Here is a 23,611-nt window from a genome sequence, read left to right as displayed (position 1 = left end):
AATTAGAAAACTGCAAGCCTAGAGGCACACCTTCATCTTCCCAGAAGCCTGAACGAAATATTAATTTAACACTTTGGGGCATCCTGAACCAAGGAAAACTCAGAACAAAAAAAAAACTGGAATCATAGCTTACATTTATTCAGGGTTTTACAAAATAAAGACCTTTTCATTTATTTGATCCTTCTAACAGTCCTGTGATAATCACAAGGGCAGTTATTATTTTTCCTATTTTACAAATGAAGAAATTAAAACACAGAAAAGGCAAATCATAACATACCTATACTATATGGCAAAGCAAAGATTCAAATCTGTCTTCTTACTCCAAGTTCAGAGTTTTTCCCATGCTTTCAGATCAGACATGATTGATTTCCTAAACACTCTCAATTATTCTCGTTATTTTCCCTAGACTCAATAAACACCTGGCAGGAAATTCTATATCCAATGGCCTTTAGGACTAATAGCTGCTGTGGAGGCTGGCTGTTATAGCAGGCTTTTACTACAAGGATTTGTTCTGAAGTCAAATCCTTGAGAGATTTGGAGCTAAAAGGAACTTCTACTCTATTTACCTACCACTCAAACTTTTAAAAACCCTGCTCTAACCCTAAGGCAATCTATCTGTCTTACTTTGGTTATATAATTGTCAAATTAATATCTGCTAGTACTAATTCATCATTCATCACGGTAAACTCACATATCATCCTACCTGATGGTGATAGTAATAGTGGAAGTAGTATTGTTGGTGGTAGTGGTGGTGCTGCTGATGGTGGTAGTGGTGGTGGTAGTAGTAGTAGTAGTAGTAGTAATCATAGTAAACTCCAGACAAATATCTCCCTACATGGAAGGAGGAGGAGAAGAAGTGGGAGGAAGAAGATGAAGAAGAGGAAGAGGAGGAGAAGTAATAGCAGTAGAAGTGGTCATAATAATTGTAATAGTAGTAGCAACAGTAGAAATGATGATTTATTGTTGGTGTTGAGCTTCCATGTGCTCTCATTTCACTTTCTCCTATGAATCTCATCATGAATCTAGGAAGGATAATAGACTTCAAAAAGCCATATATAGGGGCGGCTAGGTGGTGCAGTGGATAAAGCACCCGCCCTGGAGTCAGGAGTACCTGGGTTCAAATCTGGTCTCAGAACTTAATAATTACCTAGCTGTGTGGCCTTGGACAAGCCACTTAACCCCATTTGCCTTGCAAAAACCTAAAAAAAAGCCATCTATTTCAACTTTCCCAATTTACAGATAAGGAAACTAAGACTCAGAGAGGTTAAGGGATTGTCTTTGTTTATAAAAGCAGATCAAGAGCTATAAGGGCCTTTAGAGGCATCCATCTAGACCCTCGCTTTACTGAAGAAGAAATTGTGACTCCAGGAGATTGTGATTTGGGATGATGGTTTAGACTTGGAAGGGACTTTAGAAGAGGTCTAGCTCAAATACCATACTTTTTAAATGAGAAAAATAGAGACCAGAGCAATAAAGTGATTTGACTTAGATACATAGATACATAGATAATACTCTTTAACCAGTGCTGTTTCCTGTACAACATTGATTTTTCCAAGATCATACAATTAGAATGTAGCAAAGGCAGAATATGAATTCATAACTTCTCTTTAGGACACAATCCTATTTAAAGAACATGAATGAAGAATGCTATAAAAAAAGTTTAAATTACTTGTCTAAGATCACACATGGAACTGGTGACAATCTACACACACACACACACACACACACACACACACACACACACACACCGCTAGTTGAAAGTTCATTCTCTCCCTTTTTCAAATATGCTGATTCTATGTGGTTTCATATACCATAGTCACTTTTCAATAAATTATCCTCCCCCACTGAACCCTCCTTTATAACAAAGAAAAACAAGCAAAATCAACAAAAACAGCAAAAAATCTGATGATATATGCAAAATTCCACATAGAGAATCCACCTTCTCTGTTACCAAGAAGAAGGAACTGGGTTTCATCACAAGTCTGCTGAAAAGATTGGTTATTTATATATAATCTGAAATCTGATATCATTTAGTTTCTCTTCATTTATATTATTGAATTCATCATGCTTATTGTTCTCCTAGTTTTTTCTTCCTTCTACATCAATTTAATCAACTCATCTCCGTTACTCTGTAACACCGAACTTTAATGAATAGTTTAGTTTTTGTTTTTGTTTTTTTGCAAGGCAAATGGGGTTAAGTGGCTTGCCCAAGGCCACACAGCTAGGTAATTATTAAGCGTCTGAGACCAGGTTTGAACCCAGGTACTACTGAATCCAGGACTGTTGCTTTATCCACTGTGCCACCTAGCTGCCCCTATGCGCCACCTAGCTGCCCCCTGCGCCACCTAGCTGCCCCACTGCACCACCTAGCTGCCCCCAAACCTATTTTTAACAGGTCCAGGATCATATAATTCTTAACTAATGAAAAGTGCCTTCATAATCACAAGCAAATTGAATAAAACCATTATTCCTATTCTAATAAAGGGAGTGTGACATGATGAAGTGGTTAGAGAACTGCCCTTGCTGAAGTCAGTGAGATCTGAGTGAAAACCCTTCTTCTGACACATTCTAATTGTAAAACCCCAGGCAACCTCTCAGACACTATAAGCTAAAGTTGCCTATCTGCATTGATAAAAAGGAGGTTTCTCACTGAATTTTTCCTATACCAAAGAAAAAAAAAAAAAAGACAGGAGCCAGGGGGGAAGGGAGTATGTGTTTCAATATGTTACAGTAATATTCTTTCATTCTTGTTCTTCATAATCTCTCCAGAGTGAAACTTAGAAGGTCATAGGAATATTCAAGTACCGTACATGGTCTTATTCAAACATTTGCTTCCCACCTCATCTCTTTCCCAAAACAAGAGAGAAATAATAAATACCTCAGTTGTGGATACTGGCTTCAACTTCTCAGTCACTTCATTCAGTAAATCACTTTTAAAAATAAGTTTTATAAACCCTTTTATAAATAAAAAAGCTAAGAAAATGAGAGACCAAATGACTTCCCCAAGGTCACACAGTGAATATAATCATGAACAGAATCCCAGTTAGCATGACTCTCAACTCCAGCCTGTTTCCATAAGACCATGTTACCCACCAGCAAGAGAACCACTGGTTTGTTCTCTCTTGGCTCCTCCAAATTCCTGTAACAAACATATTTAGGACTCAGAGACACCACCATCCACCACCACAAGCACCACCACCCTCCAAAGAATGGGATAGTAGCAGGCTTTCTGCTCCTACTTGGACTAAATGGCAATTTCTTTAATTAGTTAAGTCCTTGTGCTGATCACTAGAACAAGGTATGCAGAACATAAAGGGGCCCCTGATCCTGCCTACTACTACTATTCTGTTGTTAGGAGAGGGAGGTCTGGAAATATGTTTGGAATCTTCTCCCTCCCTGGCCAGGCCCTGGGAGGCTATTGCTGACTCAGTCCCTTACCCAACCAAAATAGAAGCTGACACTGCCTCTCTGTGGTGAAAATGAAAATCATTGCTATTTAATTCAACTAAAATATTAGTCAAGTAGCTATTATGGGCAAGGACCATATTTTGGTCTCAAGGTTTGTAGACTATGAAAACTGGATGGATACCTTAGAAATCCTCTAGTCCAATCCTCTCATTTTAGGCTTCTCTACCCAAAGGCAGAAAGGGCTTTTCTACCAGGGCTCTCCCTCCCTAACACATTGGTGGGCATGAGTAAACTCATGAACTTGAACTCATTTTCTTTCCTTCCTTCCTTCCTTTCTTTCTTCCCTTCTTCCTTCTTTCTTTCTTTCTTTGGAGGCAATTGGAGTTAGGTGACTTACCTAGGATTACACATGTAGCAAGCATCTGAAACAGAATTTAAACTCAGATCCTCCTGACTCCAGAGCAGATGCTCTATCAACTGTCTATCTAGCTGTCCCTAAGCTCATTTTCAAATGAGCTATGCATAGTTAAGAAGGTAAATTTTCTGCAAGGAAAAAAATCATATTGCAAAACCACTTAGTAAATGAAAGAATCCTAGATTCAAAGCCATGAGACCTGAGTTCAAATTCTTCCTTAAGATGTTTGAAGGTATCTTGTGTGTGCTCTGCCCTTAATTCAAACCACATGAAAATAAGAAGATAAACTTGCTGTAAGGTGAGGAAAATTATTTCAAAGTCAAATATAAATGAAGGAATAATAGTTTTGAATTCATGAGACCTGAGTTCAATCTTGCCACAGACATTCACTTAGTCATATAACCTCAGAGAACTCTGAAGATTTGACATCTCCAAAAGGTCAATTCATTTCCTCATCTGTAAAATTAAAATGTTGGATTAGATTTGCCTTTATGATTCTGTGAAGTAAACTGAACCAGGGAAACAATACACATTGACTAAAATAATGCAAACTAACTGACCAATAACATAAATCCCAGTGCTGTGTAATTATAATGCCCAATCACAGTCCCAGAGAAAAGATGAGGAAATGTTCCTCTGTTTGGAGAAGTGGGAAACAAATTAGAATGTTGCATATGCTATCAGATGAGATCAACCGGGTCACCTCTTTTTCTTTAAATGTTTTCCTCTATTACAAGGGAAGGATCACTATGAGAATATCATGGAAATAATATCATGGAAATAATTTCAACAAAACTTAAAAAAAAGAGAGAACATTGGACTGGGAAGCAGGATGTCAGACTTACAGCTGCAGTTCTGCCATGAACTTTCAGCACAATTTTGGCAAACACATTGGGTCCTTCCTTGGAACTCTGTCTTCTCCTCTATAAGATGGGGAAGGATTGGACTGGAATGAGCTCTAAGTTCCAAAAATTGATGATTTTGTGCCTAACCATGCTATGTCAAACAATCACGAGGATACTACAGCCCCTTCCTGCCCTTGGGTACGGCCATCCTAAGTCTGCCCTTACAGAGAAAAGTAATCTGCCAGAATGCTGCCATTTGTATGAATCAATGAATTGAAAACATTTATAAGCAATGGCAAGTGATCCCATTTCAGTTGGGAGTTTTAGCAAAAGGTACTGATGAACTGTTGCTTTTCTGTCCTGCAGGGTCTCTATTTGCTACTTTGAAGCCCCCAGACACTGTCTTCAAAGTGGTCTTCTGGCTTGGCTACTTCAACAGCTGTATCAACCCCATTATCTATCCCTGCTCCAGCAAGGAGTTCAAGCGCGCCTTCCTCCGCATCCTCAAATGCCAGTGCCATCGGCGGAATCGGCTAGGCTGGTGGAACTACAACTACCGAGCCTGGAACCGAGGTTCCTTTGAACATTCTCGCAAGGACTCTCTGGATGACAGTGGGAGCTGCCTGAGTGGTAGCCAGAGGACCCTCAACTCAGCCACCCCCAGCCCTGGGTACCTGAGCAAGGTCACCCACCCACAGGTGGAGATGTACACTTTCTCAGAATGGAAGAGCTCTGGCACCTTCCTGAGCCCACCCCACCCAGAGCCACCAGGGCGTCACCGAGACACAGGTCACCTCTTCACCCTCAAGTTCCTAGCAGAACATGAGGGACACCCAGGGCTGGACAGCAATGGGGGCTGCGAGGTAGCTGCCAATATGGCCAATGGCCAAGCTGGCTTCAAAAAAAATATGCCCCTTGGACCAAATCAGTTCTAAGGGACCATCCTTAATATCCCCCTCTCATCCTGCAACATCATTCATTGGCAAACTCCACCCCTGGTTCCCTGCCCTGGGGAAGATATATGGGAGCAAGGAAGTTCAATACTCAATAGGCACAGGTTCCCAAAGGAAAATTGAAGGGAGGGGAACAGTGAGTAAAGGATAATTTCATTTCTGGCGGGTGCACGGGTGCCAGACTTGTTTCCAGTTACAAGGAAGATCTAGGCCCAGAGCAGGTGAAAAGGAATACACACAGCTCAGTGTTTAGCTGCTGTGGAAATGCAAGGTGACAGCTACAATAATAAGCATACATGAAATGAGTCGCGCTATATATATTTCTATATAAATATATATATATATATACATATGTATATAACAGTAGATATACAGTGTCTATGTATGTGGTGTGCATGTATGTGTGTGTGTGTGTGCATGGGCACCCCAGTGGGGAAAGTACGAGTGAGTGAAAGAGGAAACTGATGGCGTTTTGTTTTGTGATTTAACTTTGTACCTCTCAGCGGTCTCAGCAATTGCTGTCCAACCCTTCCCTGTACTTCATTGAACATCAGCACTTTAAGGGGGAAAAAAGTCAGACATTAAAAGTCATTTCTCATGTGTTTACTCTTGTGACTTGTTCTGTTTGTAGATCTGGGCTTGGTGTTCTTCCTCTTCCAAGGTTGTTCAATCCCCCTTCCCTTTCCTTCTCCTCTGCTCACCTCTGGGCTACTTTATCTTTTTTAAATGAGTTCTTCATTTAAAAACTGGAGTTTTCGGCTCATTTTATAAAATCACAGACTCTTTGAGTCTTAGAATGTGAAAGTTTGCATTAATCAAAGAGTCATCTGATCTGACCCCCCTAACCTTAAAGGTTCATATTTTCTGCAAATTTCTTCATAGATCACCAAGATTATGTATTCCCCTCCTCTGTCAGTTGCCTGTCAAACTTGAAAACTCAGTTCAATGTGAAGAGGTCTCTGGTTCAATCGCTGACTGGTCTTGAGCACCCCAGAGCAGACAAAGATAATCTAAGCCAATTCACTCATTTTGCAGGTGAGGAACTAGAGGTCCAAAGGGGTATTTAGTGGCTTATCAAGGTAACTCAACTTGCTGAATGGTGAAGTTGAAACTAGAACGTAGGTCTCAAATCCTGCTCCAGGGATGATCACATTACGCTTCACTGAACCACCTCATTAGGCTATTATAAACTCTGCCTGCCTTTGGAGAACTGACTTTCTAAATCTAATCTCACCCTTATGTAGTGAAAGGTAGTCCCAAAATCTATAGAATGAAAGGAAATTTTCTCCCTCCTATAATTTTCCCTTCTTCCATTCACGATAATCTATCAGATACCTTAACAACTAGCAAACAAGTATACTTCCCAAACTAACTCTGACAAGTTCTATGTTTTTATTATCAAATCTCACTATTGGCACTGGCACCTCATAGGGAGAAATTCTCCAGACCTCTCTACTACAAGATCCACTCTGAAATTTCTCAAGTCCTCTTCCCAACCAGATTTTCCAGGAACTCAAAGCCAACACTTTATCACAATTCTCCCTTGCTTCCAGGAGCTTCCATCATGGACAGTTTACAATATCTTTATATAAAAAGCAACTGAGGTAGAAGTCAGCAATTCAAATCAATTGAGCAAAGATTTATTAATCCTATCACATGATACAATCCTCGGTACTGAGGATAAAAAAGTTGAAAATTACAACAAAGTCCTTGTGTTGAAACACTGTAATGGGGGGATAACAAGTACACAAATATGATATGTTGCAAACTATAATAAAGATGAAGGAAGAACTCAGATGAAATGCTATAAGAAATTTCAGAAAGGAAAATTTCAATGGAGGGAATCCTTATCTGTCTTAGGAGGTTAGAGGGTAGAAAATGTAATACAAATGTGTGAGGTCCTAGGCATATTCTCCGAACCCATACATGCACTGCTAGTATTCCAGACTGTCTACATCTCTCTTAAAGTTCTAGAGGTAATCCAAAGGAATTATGTGATTCTCTCCTATACTATCAGTTTAAATCCCCATTTTGGTATGCATTCCTCAACAAAATCAACTGCTGTAAGATTATTAACTAACCAATTAACATGAATTAATTTTTACAAAAAGATATTTGCTGAAAAGATATAGCAAAAATTAAATTGCCAAAACACCCCTCTTAAATGCTGAGGTACATTCTCTCCTCTACCATGGTGGTGTAGGAAGACTTTAAAGTAGCTGCCACATCTTCCCACCTGCAAGTTCACTTTCAACTTAGTGAATAAATGACAAGACAAAGGTAACACAAGAACCAGATGACACACCAGTGGGAAGGACCTCAGATCCTTCTTCAACCAATAGGATGAAAATAGTTCTTCCCTCATTACCAGGGATAAAAAAAATACATTTAATTATTCAATGAGTTCCTTGAAATACTTTTCCTCACTACATAGGAAGAGGACAGAAACCAGGCACAGAATGAATGCTCTGAAGTAGCAGGTCTAGATTGCTCCCTTCCATATCATTACCTGTTTCCAAAAAGGGTTTTCCAAGCTCCCACCTGAATTCCTTGCACATATATTCCCAGGACTAGACCCTCAGTGGCAAATTTCTCACTACTTAGAGAAGAAAAGAGATTTTTGAGCACTGAGGATAAATAATGGTGTGATTCATTTTAAGATGTGAATCCTCTCAGGGGAAGCAATTTCTTGCATTCTGAGGAATAATTATCCAGGAATAGGAAGAAGAACATGTAATTAGTATTGGTTGGGTATTTAGAAAGCTATTATTTAACTAAAAAATAATATTCTTCAGTTTCACATCTCTTTTTTTCTTGTATGGCTAGTCTCAGATCCTATGGAAAAAGACTTTCCCCTCAATTATGGAAGAAATTCTGCCAATTCCTGTGTAACTGTAGCATAAGCAGAATAAAAGAATTTTTTTCTTTTTTTTTTTTTTTAGTTTTCTTTTGCAAGGCAAAAAGACTTGCCCAAGACCACACAGGTAATTATTAAGTGTCTAAGGTCGGATTTGAACTCAGGTTCTCCTGACTCCAGGGCCGGTGCTGTATCCACTGCACCACCTAGCCACCCCTAAAAGAATTTTTAAATGGGAAAAAATATTCTTCCAGTGATGTTATACAGTTGAAAATTGGTATACCACTCTGTAAAGAACAAAAATTGCAGACATCTATAATTGGCAATGGAGAGGCATATGTTTAATACAGCAGGTATCAGAATAGTATTAATGATAACTTCTGAACAAAATATATAAAAAGTATCATCTATGAAACATTTAATCAGAAAAAGAGATAGGCAGTCCTGTAGCAATGCCAAGGGATAATAAATTGACAACCTAAATATCATACAGTCTCACTAAATGACAAAAACCCTAAAGGAAGACCTCTATTTGGAGATTGTATCAGAGGATGACAAGAACTATTCAAGATGAGGAAAAAAAAAAGATGGTTTGTAATCAATACACAATCATAAAAATTGAGTTTTTATTAAATGCCTACTAAAAATACCTGACAAGTGTTTGATAGAAATAATTATTAATAACTAACGACTTAGGGAGATTCAGAGTTTCCCCTTTTCCTATTTTCAAGACCTCATTCTCTGAAGGTTGAGCTAACCTTCTCCTATATCTGACCCCACCCAGTCTAACAAGGAATCCCTTGTCTGAAGTAGATTCCATTCAATGAAGCTTGGATGGAGACAGACCCTTCTGTCTAAGTTGCCCAAGGCTAAGTATGTTCTGATATAGAGATAGTCTTTCTGTCCAAGGGTAACATGATGTCACTCTCAGTCCCTGTTTGCAATATTCATTCTCTCATTAATTGCTAACCAATCAGGGTTGATTTCCACCCTGGGGAATACCTAATTCTTCAAATAATATATATAAACTGTGAATCCACTGCCATGATTGTCTGGTTTAAGAGAGATGGCCAAATGACCATCCTTTTATTAAAATGCTGGCAATAATAATAAAATGATTGAGTTACCTAGAAAGTATGTTGCTTGATGTTTTTTAATCACCATATGATCAGGTAGCCTTTGATCAAAGATGCCTAAGAAGCACCTCTCCAGTCCATTCCACTTTCAGATAGCTCTAAGTAGAGGAGTCTTTTCCTGATACCAAGTCTAATTTTACTTCTTTATAACTTCTAACCATTGTTTCTGGTTCTGCTCTTTGGAGTCAAATAGAATAAGACCAATCCAATACATATCAGCCCTCCAAATAAATCTTCCTTTTCCCAGGCTAAACATGAATAGCTCCTTCAACCAATCATCATATGTCATCAGGTCAACACTTTTCATCATTCTGGTTTCCCTCCTTCAGAGCCCCTCCAACTTATCAACAAATCATTCTTCTTAAAATGACTCCCAGAATTGGAAAAAAATTCTCCAGGTGAGGTCTAATGAGACCAGGGTACATTGAGACCACCATCTGACTATTCTTGGAAACTCTGCCTTTTTAATGAAGTATAAAATCACATTAGTTTTTTATAACTACCACATTATATCATTGACTCATATTAAGCTTTTGGTTTACTAAAACCTTTAGGTCTTTTTTAGACAAGCTGCAATCTAACTATTCTTGATGCTTGGCATGTAGAAGATGTTTAATAAATTTGTTTATCTATCTTGTACTAAGGAAGTTGCTTTATTTAGAAACCAAGTGTAAGACTTTATATTTTTCCCTATAGCAAATGGAAAAGAAATCCATTTATCCAAATCATAGAAAAACAGAAATCTGAGAAGACATATGTGTGTGTGTGTGTGTGTGTGTGTGTGTGTGTGTGTATGAGAATTTCAACCAGACAATATAGAATGAAGGAGCTCTCCCATTGACAGCAAAATAATTCAGCTCAACCAAGAGAGAGAGAGTCCTGGATCTCACCTAAGGAGAAATTCCCTACAATCTCTATTATAGTAAGTTGGCTATAGGGACAGGGTGGAGACTTCCAGTTCTTCTTTTGTCTTCCAGAATCTTTTCCTTCAACAACCTGAATTGGAATAGCTTCTTCCATCTTCTCTCTCAAAGCTGAAAGCCAAGAGTGCCCAAAGCAACTCAGCACTTAAAAGAAGACTTGAAACTTGGTCTGAAGAGTCCCAAAGGGGGATTGACTAAGAACTGAAGTCCTTTCATATCTTGCCAAACTCCTTGCTCCTCACAAAGGGAAGTTCATTATCACCAATAAGGAGACAGTCCCATACCAATGCACTTTGGAACAGGGTTTACATAAGAAAATCTTCCTAAAATTGGAATAGATGTTATGAAAACTAACAACAGAGAAAACAGTGCTCAACTTTTGTCTTATCTCTATTTCCTCTGCAAAGGACAATAAATGTTTGTAAGAATTGGTCTTTGGTCAAGTCATAACTGACACCATGTTTGATCACTGATTGACCTATTTATGTACCAGAAAATTCCTATGTACCTGAAAACTGGTTTAGATTTGATCACTGATGGATTCCTACCCATCGTCATGCACCAAAAATTTCCTTTGTATCCAATAACTCAATTATTCAGCTTTATTTAGATAAATAATGCAAAATTCTCCAGATCATAAACAGATTATGAAATTTCATTAATTATTGTTTGCAAGGCTAACAAATTTTCCCAAATATGATGATTGATAAGAAGCAGTCATGGTTTGAGTCACCAGCTGATTAATTGCTCACTAAGGTCTTCCTCCTACTTGCTTCCTGTGAATCTGTCCAATAACAACAATTAGATATTAAGCCAGAAATCCAGATCTCTTTATTCTCCCTTGGGGTATCCAATTGTACACTGAAACCACACATGGAGTCAGGAGGACCTGAGTTCAAATCTGACCTTAGACACTTAATAATTACCTGTGTGACCTTGGCAAGTCAATTAACCCTATTGCCTTGCACACATACACACACACACACACACACACACACACACACACACACACACACAAACAAACAAATGAGGTCACAAAAAAATCAAATCATAGATATATATGTCTATAAGTAATAAGCTGCCTGTGATTCCTGAATGCAATGTTCCTTCTTGGGATCTCACCCAAGAGCTCCTTATTCCTTTATACTGTAAATGACAAAACAAAAATGACTGGACAAGTTGATAGCCTGTATAAAGAAGGCTCTATTTAGAAAACACCTATCCACTCTTGATGAATTCGTGTCAGTTGTCTCAAATGAACAACATCTTTGGGCCTTGAAAGAACTGGCTAATGTGAGGACTGAGCCATTGTCAATAATATTTGATTGAATTAATTAATAAAAAGGAATTGATTGAAGACTAACTAGGTGCCAACCATTATACTAAGTGTTAGGGAAGCAAGCAGAAAAAATAAAAAGTCCTTGCTCTCAAGGAATTCATGCTCTAACTAGGAGGGAAAACATGAAAAAGACAGGTGAAAGGCATGTGAAAATACAGATGGATGTCCTAAGGGTACAGCTGTAGTACAGGTTCCAAGGTCCACTGAAAAGAAAAACAGTGAAAAACCATGGAAGATGAGAGAGATGCCACATGGAAAAAGACAAATATCTCAATTTTCAAGAGAGAGAGAGAGAGAGAGAGAGAGAGAGAGAGAGAGAGAGAGAGAGAGCAAAGTCTGGAAACTATAGGTCTCTGCACTTGCTGCATTTGATTTCAGTTCCTAGGAAAATTCCAGGATGAACCATTATGAAGTTAGTAGGTAAATATCTAGAAAGAGAAGAGATGCTTACAAAGAGCTGGTATGGCTTCCTTCAGAACAGGAAATAAGACTAACATTATTTCCTATCTTTTTGATAGGGCTATGTATATAGCATAACTAGATTTTTTTGGTTAAATTTTTATTTTAATGTATTTTTCAGATCCAAGTTCTCTCCCCCTCTCTATTCCCTATCTTACCCTTAGAAAAGATAAGAAATATCTAGAGATAGAGACAGAGATAAACATAGACATAGACATAGACATAGACATAGACATAGACATAGAGACAGAGCTAGAGATAGGGATGGAGCTAAATAGAACTAGAAAGATAGAGATAGAACAATAGATATAGAGAGATAGAGTGATAGAGACAGATGATATAGAGGTAAACAGACATAGACAAAGACATAGACATGGAGACAGAGATAGAGATGGAGATGGAGATAGAACTAGAGAGACAGAGATAGGGCAATATAGAGAGATAGAGATAGGAATGGTGATGAATCATTTGTATTGATCGGTTACTAAGTCTTTGCTGGCAGCTAGGTGATGCAGTGCATAGAGTAACAGGCTTAGAGTTGGGAAGATGTCTATGAGTTCAGATCTGGTCTCAGATACCTACTTAACTGTGTGACCCTGGGCAAATTACATAACTCTGTTTGCCTGTTTCCTCATCCTTAAAAAGAATTGGAGAAGAAAATGGCAAACTACTCCAGGATCTTGGCCACACACACACACAACACACACAGCAGCTAGGTGGCGCAATGGATATAGAGCACCAGCCCTGGAGAAGGAGGACCTGAGTTCAAATTTGAACTACCTGTGTGACCATGAGCAAGTCACTTAACCCTATTACCTTGCAAAAAAGAAAAACCACACACACACAAGTGAGGTCATAAAGAATCAAACAACTGAAAAGTGAACTGTTTTGTTGGACAAGCTTTTGTTAAAGTTATTCCATGTTATTCTTGAGGAGAAGTTGGAAAATATGGTTGGAGCAATAAGTAGAATTCAAAGCCAAATGTATAGTGAGACTCAAAGTTCAATGTAATTGGAGGTCTTTAGTAGTGTCCAAAGCATCTGTGCTTGATCCTATGCTACTGAACACTTTTATCAATCATTTGAATAAAGGGGTAGCTGATATGATCATCAAATTTATAGATGACACAAACCTTGGAAAGATAGATTAAAAAGTGAATGGGAACCAGGAACCAAAACAATTTTGACAGGTTAGTGTATTGGACTGAATCTAATAATAAGGACAAATGCAATGGTTTGCACTTGCATACAAAAAATATCAAATTCCCAAGTATATAGTGAAGAAAGTTTACTTAGGCAGAAGTCTATCAGAAAATAATCTGGCAGTATCTATAAGCTCAATATGAATCAAGGATTCAATATGACAGCAAAAAAAACTTCAGACATTTGGCTGCATTTTAAAAGGTATAGCTTCCAAGAATAGGAAGGGGGATAGCTGCACTGAACCCTTCCTCATCAAACTTTATCTGAAGTATTGTATTTAGTTCTGGGAACCCTCACTGAAGGACATTAATAAGCTAGAGAATCTCCAGAGAAGAGCAACCAAGATGATGAAGGGCTTTGAATCCACATCACATGGTGATTGATTGAAGGAAATTGGAACATTTAGATTGGAAAAGGGCAGACTTCAGGGGACCATAACTATCTTCAAGTATTTAAAATTCTGCCATTTGGAAGATTGATTAGACTTGATCTGTTTGATCCCAGAGGACAAAGTCAGAAGCAATGGATGGAAGTTATAAAGAAGCCAATTTAGTTAGGGAAAAACTTAAAATTAGAGCTGTATAAAGTTAGAATGAATTACTTGTTGAGATGATGATTTTCTCCTCCCTGAATATCTTCCATTGGAAGTTGAATGACTACAGGTATGTTGTGACTTGGACACATTTTGTATATAGGTTGGACCCTATATACTGAGGTGGTAACTAAGGGCCCTTCCAACCTTCAAATTCTATGATTCTGTGAAATAAATTCTTCAAAATAAAGGGATAATTTCAGAGAAACCTGTATAGAGCTGATGTCAAGTAAAGTAAATAGAACCATACAATGACAGTGATATGATAATGGCAAAAAAGTTTGGGAGAATTAGGAGTATCACCATAAAGACCAATCATAATTCCAGAGGACTAGTCAATGATAAAACATGTTATCTACTTCCTAATAGAGAGATAAAGTACAGAAAGAGATCTTTTTTTTAGACAACAAAGAAAGTTGCTTTGATTTGACTATACATGTATGTTCTTTGGATCTCAACATGATGGGGAATAGGGGATAGAAGGTCAAGAAGGCAGTTTTTGTTGATTGAAAAATGCACATACTTATTTAAATATATTTTAGAAAGAAATGGATTCTTCAATATTTCAATGGGTATTTGTTTCACTGATATAGGTAATCTTCAAAAAAAAATACAGTTCAACTCATCCATACCTTCTCATCCAGTGTGACTTTTACTCATTTCTTCTTTTAAATTCTCCATAGTGACACCACTCAACATTCTGGGCACCTTCCTCTGAGTCTCTTGACATTACTTGAATACCAATGGAACTCTTGATCTATTAACTTTTGCTCATACTACATGATTGTTCCATTTCCTTTTCCCATCATACAGCTATTTAATAATTATATCATTTTTGTGTGAAATTCATCATAAATAATACTGCTGGGGAAGCTAGGTGATGCAAGTGGCTAGAGCACCAGCCCTGGAGTCAGAAAGAACTGAGTTCAAATTTGACCTCAGACATTTAATGTTTACTTAGCTGTGTGACCTTGGACAAGTCATTTAACTCCATTACCTTGCCAAAAAAAAGAAGAAAAAGAAATAATACTGCAGTCAATTAATGTATATTAAGTACCTTTCCATTGTCTTTTGGGTGATCTAACATTTTGATTCTCCAGAAATTATGATTCACAATCTCTCTCCAGGATTCATAGTCATAAAGTATCTCCAGAAGAATACTGATTTTTTTAGGTGGTTTTTTTTTTTGCAAGGCAATGGGGTTAAGTGGCTTACCCAAGGCCACACAGCTAGGTAATTATTAAGTGTCTGAGGACGGATTTGAACTCAGGTACTCCTGACTCCAAGACCGGTGCTCTATCCACTGCACAACCTATCCACCCTAGAATACTGATTTTCAAGAAAGAACATAGTTTCTGCAGTACTGTAAAATTTCCTAGGTGCAATGCAGTCTTCTGGTTTCTCCTTTTTAAATTCCAGACCATGCTTTTTTGTCAGTCTTCTATATCCTTCCAAGATGTGTGTGTGTATGTGTATATGTAATGAGGGATCAACTCTATGGCTTATTCATCCAACTATATATAATCTTCTGGAAAGTCTTCATTATTTCAGGGGTTTCCTGAATGGACAGTTAAAAGATGAACCTTTGAACAATTATATATTTCATTTAAGAGTCTTCACAAAGTTCTAGGGTTTTAACAATCATTCAATAGATATTTATTAAGAGCCTACTATATGCCAGGTACTATGCTAGATGCTGCAGATATAAGTATAAAGAATGAAATTAGTCCTACAATTAGTTTATATGCTAATGAGGGTAGGCAATAAGTACATATAAAAATATATGTAACATAAATATAAAATTAATAAACACAGACAAACTAATAGAGGGTAGCTCAGGAAGGAGTCAGCAACAGTTGGAAGGGATCAGAAAAGGTTTCAGGCAGATAGATGATCATTATACCTTAGTGGCATTTTAAAGGAAGAGAGGTACATTATGACATGGAAGTAAAGAAGGTGTGCATTCCATATGTGGAGAGCAGACATTACAAAGATGGGAAATAGAGTGGCATGAATAGAGGAGCTATGTCCAAAAAGAATGTAAAGATAGATTGGGACCAGGTCAAAAGCTAAACAGAGAGTATTTGTTTTGTGTTTGAGGAAAAAGGAAGCCACTGAAGTTGACTGAGTAGGGGAGTCACATGGTCACATTTGTACTTAAGGAAAATTACTTTGGTAGCAATGTACTAGACTGACTTAGATGGTGATATACTTGAGGATGAGAGGCAAATTGGGATATCATTACAATAATCTAAATAACAGGTGATGTAATTCTGACTTAGGATAGTAGCTATATGAGGCAAGAGAAGGAAATGGAAGTGCAAAATAATTTATATATAGAAATGGCAAGGTTTGCTAGTTGATTAGATATGAGGGAGAATAGAGTCCAGATAACGTCAAGAATAAACATCTAAAAATTTTGAAAACTTCTCAAGTTTTAAAGTTAAAATAGATTTAATCAAAAGAAAAAAATAAGGAAACTATATATTTTATCACTATCATTTAATATTGTTTTAGATCATTTAAAATAACTAGATAGTATATAATACCTGAGAGAATACCTGCTGAAACAGACATGAGAACTATATGAACATAAACATAAAACATTTTTACATAAAGTAATATCTAAATAATTAGAATTATATTTCTTGTACATGAATAGGTAAAGACAATTTAATTTTTTAAAGATGATATAATTTTTTAAAGAATATAATTTTTAAAGAGACAATTTTACCTAATTTATTCAATGCCATTCCAATTAAATTACTAAAAGCATTATCTTAATGAGTTAGGAAAAAATAGTAACAAAGTTCATTTGGATGAACAAAAGGTCAGGAATTTCAAAGAAGCCATAAGAAAAAAAGATGTTTAGCAGTATCAGACCTTAAACTATAGTACAAGGCAAGAGCATTGTTGAAGGGCAAAATGAATTTTGATTATTTCAAATGAAAATTTTCTTGTTTAAATAAAACCAATATATCTAAGAGTAGAAAATTCAGAATATTGGGGGTGGGGATGGAATTTCATAGATAATCTCTCAGATAGGATATAATTGTGTTGAAATATTGCTGTGATGTAGGAAATGATGAGCTAGTTGTTTTAGAAAAACACAGAAAGAGGGACAAACTTGGTCATCCAGTCTTCAGAGAAGGTTGGATCTACTTTCAGAAAAAGAGATGAGAGGTGGAAATATATAAAGTATGATCTTACATATATGTATATGAGTATAATTTGAATATATGTGTATGTTTCTAGATATCTATATGTATGTGTATATAGATATTTTTTCACATTTAATTGTAACCTTCTTTAGGGGGATGAGGGAAGGGAAAAAACAAAGTAAAAAGTGCACAGGGTAGAACGAAATAAAAACTACAAGGAAGCAAAGAAAAGATGGGTAGCTTTGAAAACAACATGTAAGAAGCAGCTGTGTGGGGCAGTAGATAGAGCACCAGCCCTGGAGTCAGGAGGACCTGAGTTCAAATCCAACCTCAGACATTTAACTTACCTCTGTGAGCTTGGGCAGATCATTTAACCCTTGCATAAGAGGGAAAAAAAACCACAATGTATAACATTTATTATAAATAAGTATATATTTCCTTGAAATGGTAATTTATTATTTTATATTGAATCCTTGCATGTCTGTTGTTTATATAGAAATGCCTTTTTTTCTTTTTCTCATTTTGTATTTAAGTTTAAAATGAATTTTAAATTTTACCAAAAAAAAAAAAAGAAAGTTTCTCAGGTTTGAAGATGGTACTTAAATAGAAATAAAGAAGTTTAGAAAAGGGGGGGGTTCAAATATGTTTAGGCATATTAAGTACAAAAAGGCAAATTGATGATTTGGGACTAAAGCATAAGGGAAAAACTAGAACTTATTATAGACATCTATGAGTCATTAATGTAGAAATCATAGCTTATGAGGTTACTAAGTATAAAGGGAAAAGAGGGTATAGGACAAAATTTGGGAGAACAAAGTTTGAGGATATAATATAAATGGTGAGCCAACAAAGAATGAGGAACTTTCAAACAGGTAAGAGGTGAACCAAGAGAAAGTAGTCAAAAAAGCCTAGGAGGGAGAGAGTATTCTAGAAGGGTGCTCAACAGTGTCAAAAAAAGTAAAAGATTAGGTCTGAGAAAAGACCATCAGATTTGACAATTACAAGACCATTAGGAACTTTGTAGAGAAAAGTTTCAGTTACAAAGATTAAGAAATGAATGAGAGGAAAGAAGGTGGAGACAAGAAGTAGACAACTTTTTCTAGTAGTTACTGTAAGAGATAGAGAGATAGGAAGTTTTTTTTTAAGCATGATATCTACAAACAAGAATATCTTGGGGTGGCTAGGTGGTGCAGTGGATAAAGCACTGGCCCTGGAGTCAGGAATACCTGGGTTCAAATCCAGTCTCAGACACTTAATAACTACCTAGCTGTGTGGCCTTGGGCAAGTCACTTAACCCCATTTGCCTTGCAAAAACCTTAAAAAAAAAAAGAATATCTTGAGATACTCACCATCTACAAGAAATCCCTCATTGATGTTAACATTTTGCCCTCAAGGAACTTACATTCTAAAACAAGAGACAATGTACATAAAGGAATATATCTAGAGGAATTTTGATTCACTATTCCCAGAATAGTGAATAATCCATTGTTGTTGTTGTTCATTTGCCATTTTTCCTTCTCTGTGGATTATGGTAAATAAGGTGAAGTGACTTGCTCAGGATCATTCAGCCAAAAAGTGTCTAAGACTAGATTCAAACTCAGATCTTGATTCCAAGCCAGACCTCTATCTACTAAGTTGCCTCTTAGGCAAAGGTTAAGTCTCTTGCCCAAAATCACATAATTAATGTCTGAGATGGGATTTGAACTCAGGTCTTTTTGACTCCAAGTCCAAATGTCCCTGAATCGATACAAAAGGCACTTAATTGACATATTCCTTTTTAAGAAGAAATGATAATACATATTGATTGGATTACAGTGTCCATTTTAAATGAATTGGCAGAGCAAAATAGCCTGAGAGGATGACTAACATGAAACATGGTCTGGTGATCTACATCCAGCTAGATTTAATGGGCTAGGCAGCTCTGAACTCACTCAGTTACCAATTAAGATTGCTCAGCTCCAGAAGAGGATTTCCAAAACTAAGTGAATTAGCGTATGTTCATGGAATATAGTAGATTGACTGTCTCGATTTTTACACTGGTGTCCCCCATGCTTAGCACAGTGCCTAATACATATTCTTATTCATTCTGTTTTCAGACTCCTGGAATCCCATATATTTTCCCTCCCTGTTTTCCTTTACTCAACTATGAAAGAAGTAATTTACAGTTAAAAATTCATTATGTTTTTTAAAAAATTTTGGATCTCTCTGATGGGTTCATTATGAGGCAAACAGTTTTCATGAAAGGTTTCCAAATGAGATACTCTTAATGTATCACCCATTGCTCAGAGTCAGAATAATGCAGCTGTCCCATTTTTCCCCTTCTTAATATCTTGTGTTTCTAAAGTACTCACTACATTTTTCTGTCTTTGGATCTTTTTGATCATATTGATATGGGTACTGTAATTACCAATGCAAATCTTAACCTACACATACTTCTTCATCCTGCATAATTCTTGTCCAGTTTTTTTCCATAAATTCTCCAGAGAAGAGCTTCCCAAGGTACTGAAAATCTTCTGGTCCTTCTTAATAGTTCAATCATAACAGTGAAGCCCTCAGGCTATCCATCAGCATATATTATATATATATATATATATATATACATTATATATATACATTATATATATATACATAATATATATACATATATATACATAATATATATACATATATATATATATCTTGGCCAATATTAAATCTAGGAAAAACTCACATTTTCACACATTTTCAATAGCCCCAAGCTGCAGCCTGCCACAAAAACTCATCTTCTTAACAACAAATGGTACCAGTAATGCTAAATCATTGCAAACCATGGAATACCACAAATTCAGAAAACAAAAATATTTTGATAAGTAGAAAGCTTATTTGTGATCTCTCAGTCATATCAACTTATTTCCATATCTGTTATCTCATTTGATTTTTGTAATATCCAGTTAAGAAGTGGAATGGGCATTATTCTTCTTTGATTCTGTGATACTTTGAAAGTGTACCCACTTGAGAGAAAAGACTAAGACTCAGAGAAATTAAGTGACCTAGTCACTCCTAATCCATGACTTTTTCCCTCTACACCAGGAGTGGGGAATCTTTTTTTCTGCCAAGTGACATTTGCATATTTATAACACCATTCTTGGACCATACAAAATTATCAACTTAAAAATTAGTTTTTTATATTTGGTCAAACATTTAATTAATGCACCTCTTAAAAGTTTGCCTGTGATTACCATGACAGTGTCAAATCAAATGATTTTGCAGGCTGGATGTTCCCTGCCCCTGCTCTACACCTCTACTTGGACTCACTTTATTTTATTTTACTTTATTTTAATTTTTTTAGCTTTTTGCAAGGCAAGTGGGGTGCCCAAGGCACTGTGTGCAGTTAGGTAATTATTAAGTGTCTAAGGTCAGATTTGAACTCAGATACTCCTGACTCCAGGGCTGGTACTCTATCTACTGTGCCACCTAGCTGCCCCTTGGACTCACTTTAGATCCTCTCTTCTCTCCTTCTTACATTAGAATTCAATATGGAAAACTCCATTGTAAGAAAATGGTGAAAGTCTTTGTGAAAGTGAAAATCCTTCCCATTGATAACATCCAAATCAGCAGAGTGCCATCAATAGGAGCAAGAACCAAAGTCATTCCTGGGGGGGGGGGGGGGGGGGGGGGGGATAAGTCCCCATTGCTCTAGAATAGGGTCTATAATGCTGTATGCTTTCTACTACTTAACTCTAACTTGCTTAATCATTAATATTAGCTTAAAAGAAACTTTAATGCTCTCCCTGAAGAGTAAAAGAAGACACAAAAAGAATGAGAATGCGAAATATGGCGGTAGGAGTTGGAAAGGAAACATAACCCCTTACCTGCTTTGTCTTGGCAATAAAAATTGGGCCTAATCATCAGTTAATCAAATAAGCATTTATTAAGCACCCATTTTATGTCCAGTATTGTACTGGGTTTTGTGGGGAATAGAAAGACAAATGCAAAATAGTCCTTCAAAGATATTGATAAGGGAAACAAAATGTGTGTATGTATCATATATATATATATATATATATATATATATATATATAATATAGATAAATGTACACAAAACATGCACAAATTAAATACAAGGAATTGGGAAATGAGGAGGAAGGATGCATTAGCAGGGCATTAGGACAGTCCTAGAGCTTTGAGGATCCATGTCAGGTCACTTTTCATACCAAGGATAGAGCCATGTTCCTCCTAACACTTTAAAGAGGAGAGCAGGTCTATGACACAGCAAAAGACAAGTCACAGGCCAGTTGGACTCAGCTCAGATCCTAGGAAAATATGCTATCTGTCATATATGCTAAATAAAAACAGGCATTTGAAACGGAGAATTGAGGTGAAAGGAGATGATTAGATAAAGTCACTAAACCTTTTTCCTTATTCTGATAATAGGTATGTGAAAGAGGGATCTGCCTTGTTAAAAGAGCTGAAGCTTAAGAATCTGGGATCTCAACTAACAGAAAGATAGCAGTTATTACATATTCTGTTATGGAGAAGAGGTAGGATGCCAGGTAAAGACTCTGGTTGAAGTCAGAAGTGAATGCAGAGAGTTACTGTGATCTTGGTGAATCTCTGATAATGCCCTGACAAGTAGCAACCATGGGACAGACAAGCACTTCCTTGGAAGGAACAAAGTCCTTAATGAACTGACCACACACACCACATCAACACACCTCCAGAGATGACATACATAGTCATCTCTGAAAGTGTAATCAGACTAAGTGGAGAACAGAACCAGGAGGACCAGTAGTAAGTAAGTAAAACATGCCAACCCAGCAGCACTGATAGCATGAGTTGTCCCTCTACATATAAATCCCTCAGCTATGTATATTTCCTATATATGCGTTGCTCCATATGATTTTCCTTGGTAGGACAACTTTTTCCAGAGATGTCGTGTATATCTGGGAGGCGGGGACTGGGGAAGGATGCCCCAGGTTTATGGGGAAATATTTTATTGTCATTTTTCTTACAATTCTATTTCATTAAAAGAATTAAGCAATTTGCCAAATATGATCCAGTTTATTCTCTCCCTTCTGTTCAATTCAACTCAAGGTCCATTTGCAGTATCATATAAGACAAACATAGATAAGTAGATAGATGAAGAGATAGATAGATAGATAGATGATAGATAGATAGATGCATGGATAATAGATGCATGGGTTGATATGATATAGATATAGATATAAGTGATTACTATGGAATGATTGTTCATCTAATTGCATATAATATTCTGGACAATAAATATTCTTTATCCTCTTGATTTTTACTATGTGACTAGTTAGCCAAGCTCAATAATTATAGATCTTATATACTGGGAATTGTTATATCCCAGGGCTTGGTGTAGTCAGTATGATGTTATTCACAAATAGAAGCTTGTGGAGAACAATGCCATTAATTAAAATTGCTCTTCAACTTAGATTCTGCTATGGATCCTTACCATGAAAGCAGAAAATATCTGTAGCAAATATATATTTCTGTTTTATATATCAACTAAGGTATGGCTCACCAGACTGACTAAACAAGACTAATTCTTTTGTCATATCTCACAAAAAAATTACATAATTCTTACACATGCATGAAAGATACCTTGTTGAAAGAGAGCCTTTAAAAGTGATATTTTGCTCTGTAGAAGCAATGAACACAAAATTCCCCCTGAAACAAAAGCCTTTTAAAAGTCAATATTCTGCCAGGGTTAAAGTACAGCTGAGTCATGAAACACTACAGGCTCTAAAGAATGGAAAATGAGGGTCAGAAAAGTGTGACCAGACTGCAACATGTTACAAATAAGAAATCATAAAGGAAATTTAGAGTTTGAGACAATATCAAATAAATGTACATTAAAAAGGAACTTGCTATGTGGTGAAATTGAGAGCTAGTCAATGTCCAGCTATAAATTTGTTTCTTTTCAATGAAAGAAGAAATCAATATTATATGAACTTGTGGGAAGATATGAACAAGAGTGGCCAGCATAGGTAGGAAAGGTTGCAATCTGCATTGTTAGACAGAAACATATTAATGAAAATACTGATACATTTGTATGGTGAGTTATTTCATGAAATTTATATTAATTGTGTCATCTGGCTATTTATTAAAAGTAAATGGATTGGGTAGCTAGGTGGCACAATGGATAGAGCACTGGCCCTGGGGTCAGGAGGACCTGAGTTCAGATTTGACCTCAGACACCGAATAATTGCCTAGCTGTGTGACCTTAAACAAATCACTTATCCCATTGCCTTAAATAAATAAAAGAAAAAATAAATTTTTTTTAAAAAGTAAATGGATGAGGAAATTGGCAATGAA

General features: G+C 36.7%; 1 protein-coding gene across 2 annotated transcripts in view; it reads left to right on the top strand.

Annotated features, from left to right (window-relative positions):
• Positions 1–11,233, top strand: part of ADRA1B (adrenoceptor alpha 1B) — a 119,930-nt gene extending 108,697 nt beyond the window's left edge. For both annotated transcript variants that reach the window (XM_074212504.1, XM_074212505.1), the window contains one exon: positions 5,035–11,233. In XM_074212504.1, the coding sequence (XP_074068605.1) occupies positions 5,035–5,603 (569 nt within the window). In that variant the 3' untranslated portion in view covers positions 5,604–11,233. The remainder of the gene's footprint in view (positions 1–5,034) is intronic.
• Positions 11,234–23,611: the final 12,378 nt, after the last annotated feature.

This window comes from Macrotis lagotis, chromosome 1 (assembly GCF_037893015.1).
Source record: "Macrotis lagotis isolate mMagLag1 chromosome 1, bilby.v1.9.chrom.fasta, whole genome shotgun sequence".
NCBI classification, from domain to species: domain Eukaryota; kingdom Metazoa; phylum Chordata; class Mammalia; order Peramelemorphia; family Peramelidae; genus Macrotis; species Macrotis lagotis.
Note: the sequence above shows the minus strand (reverse complement) of the source record. Positions and strands in the feature narration are given on the sequence as shown.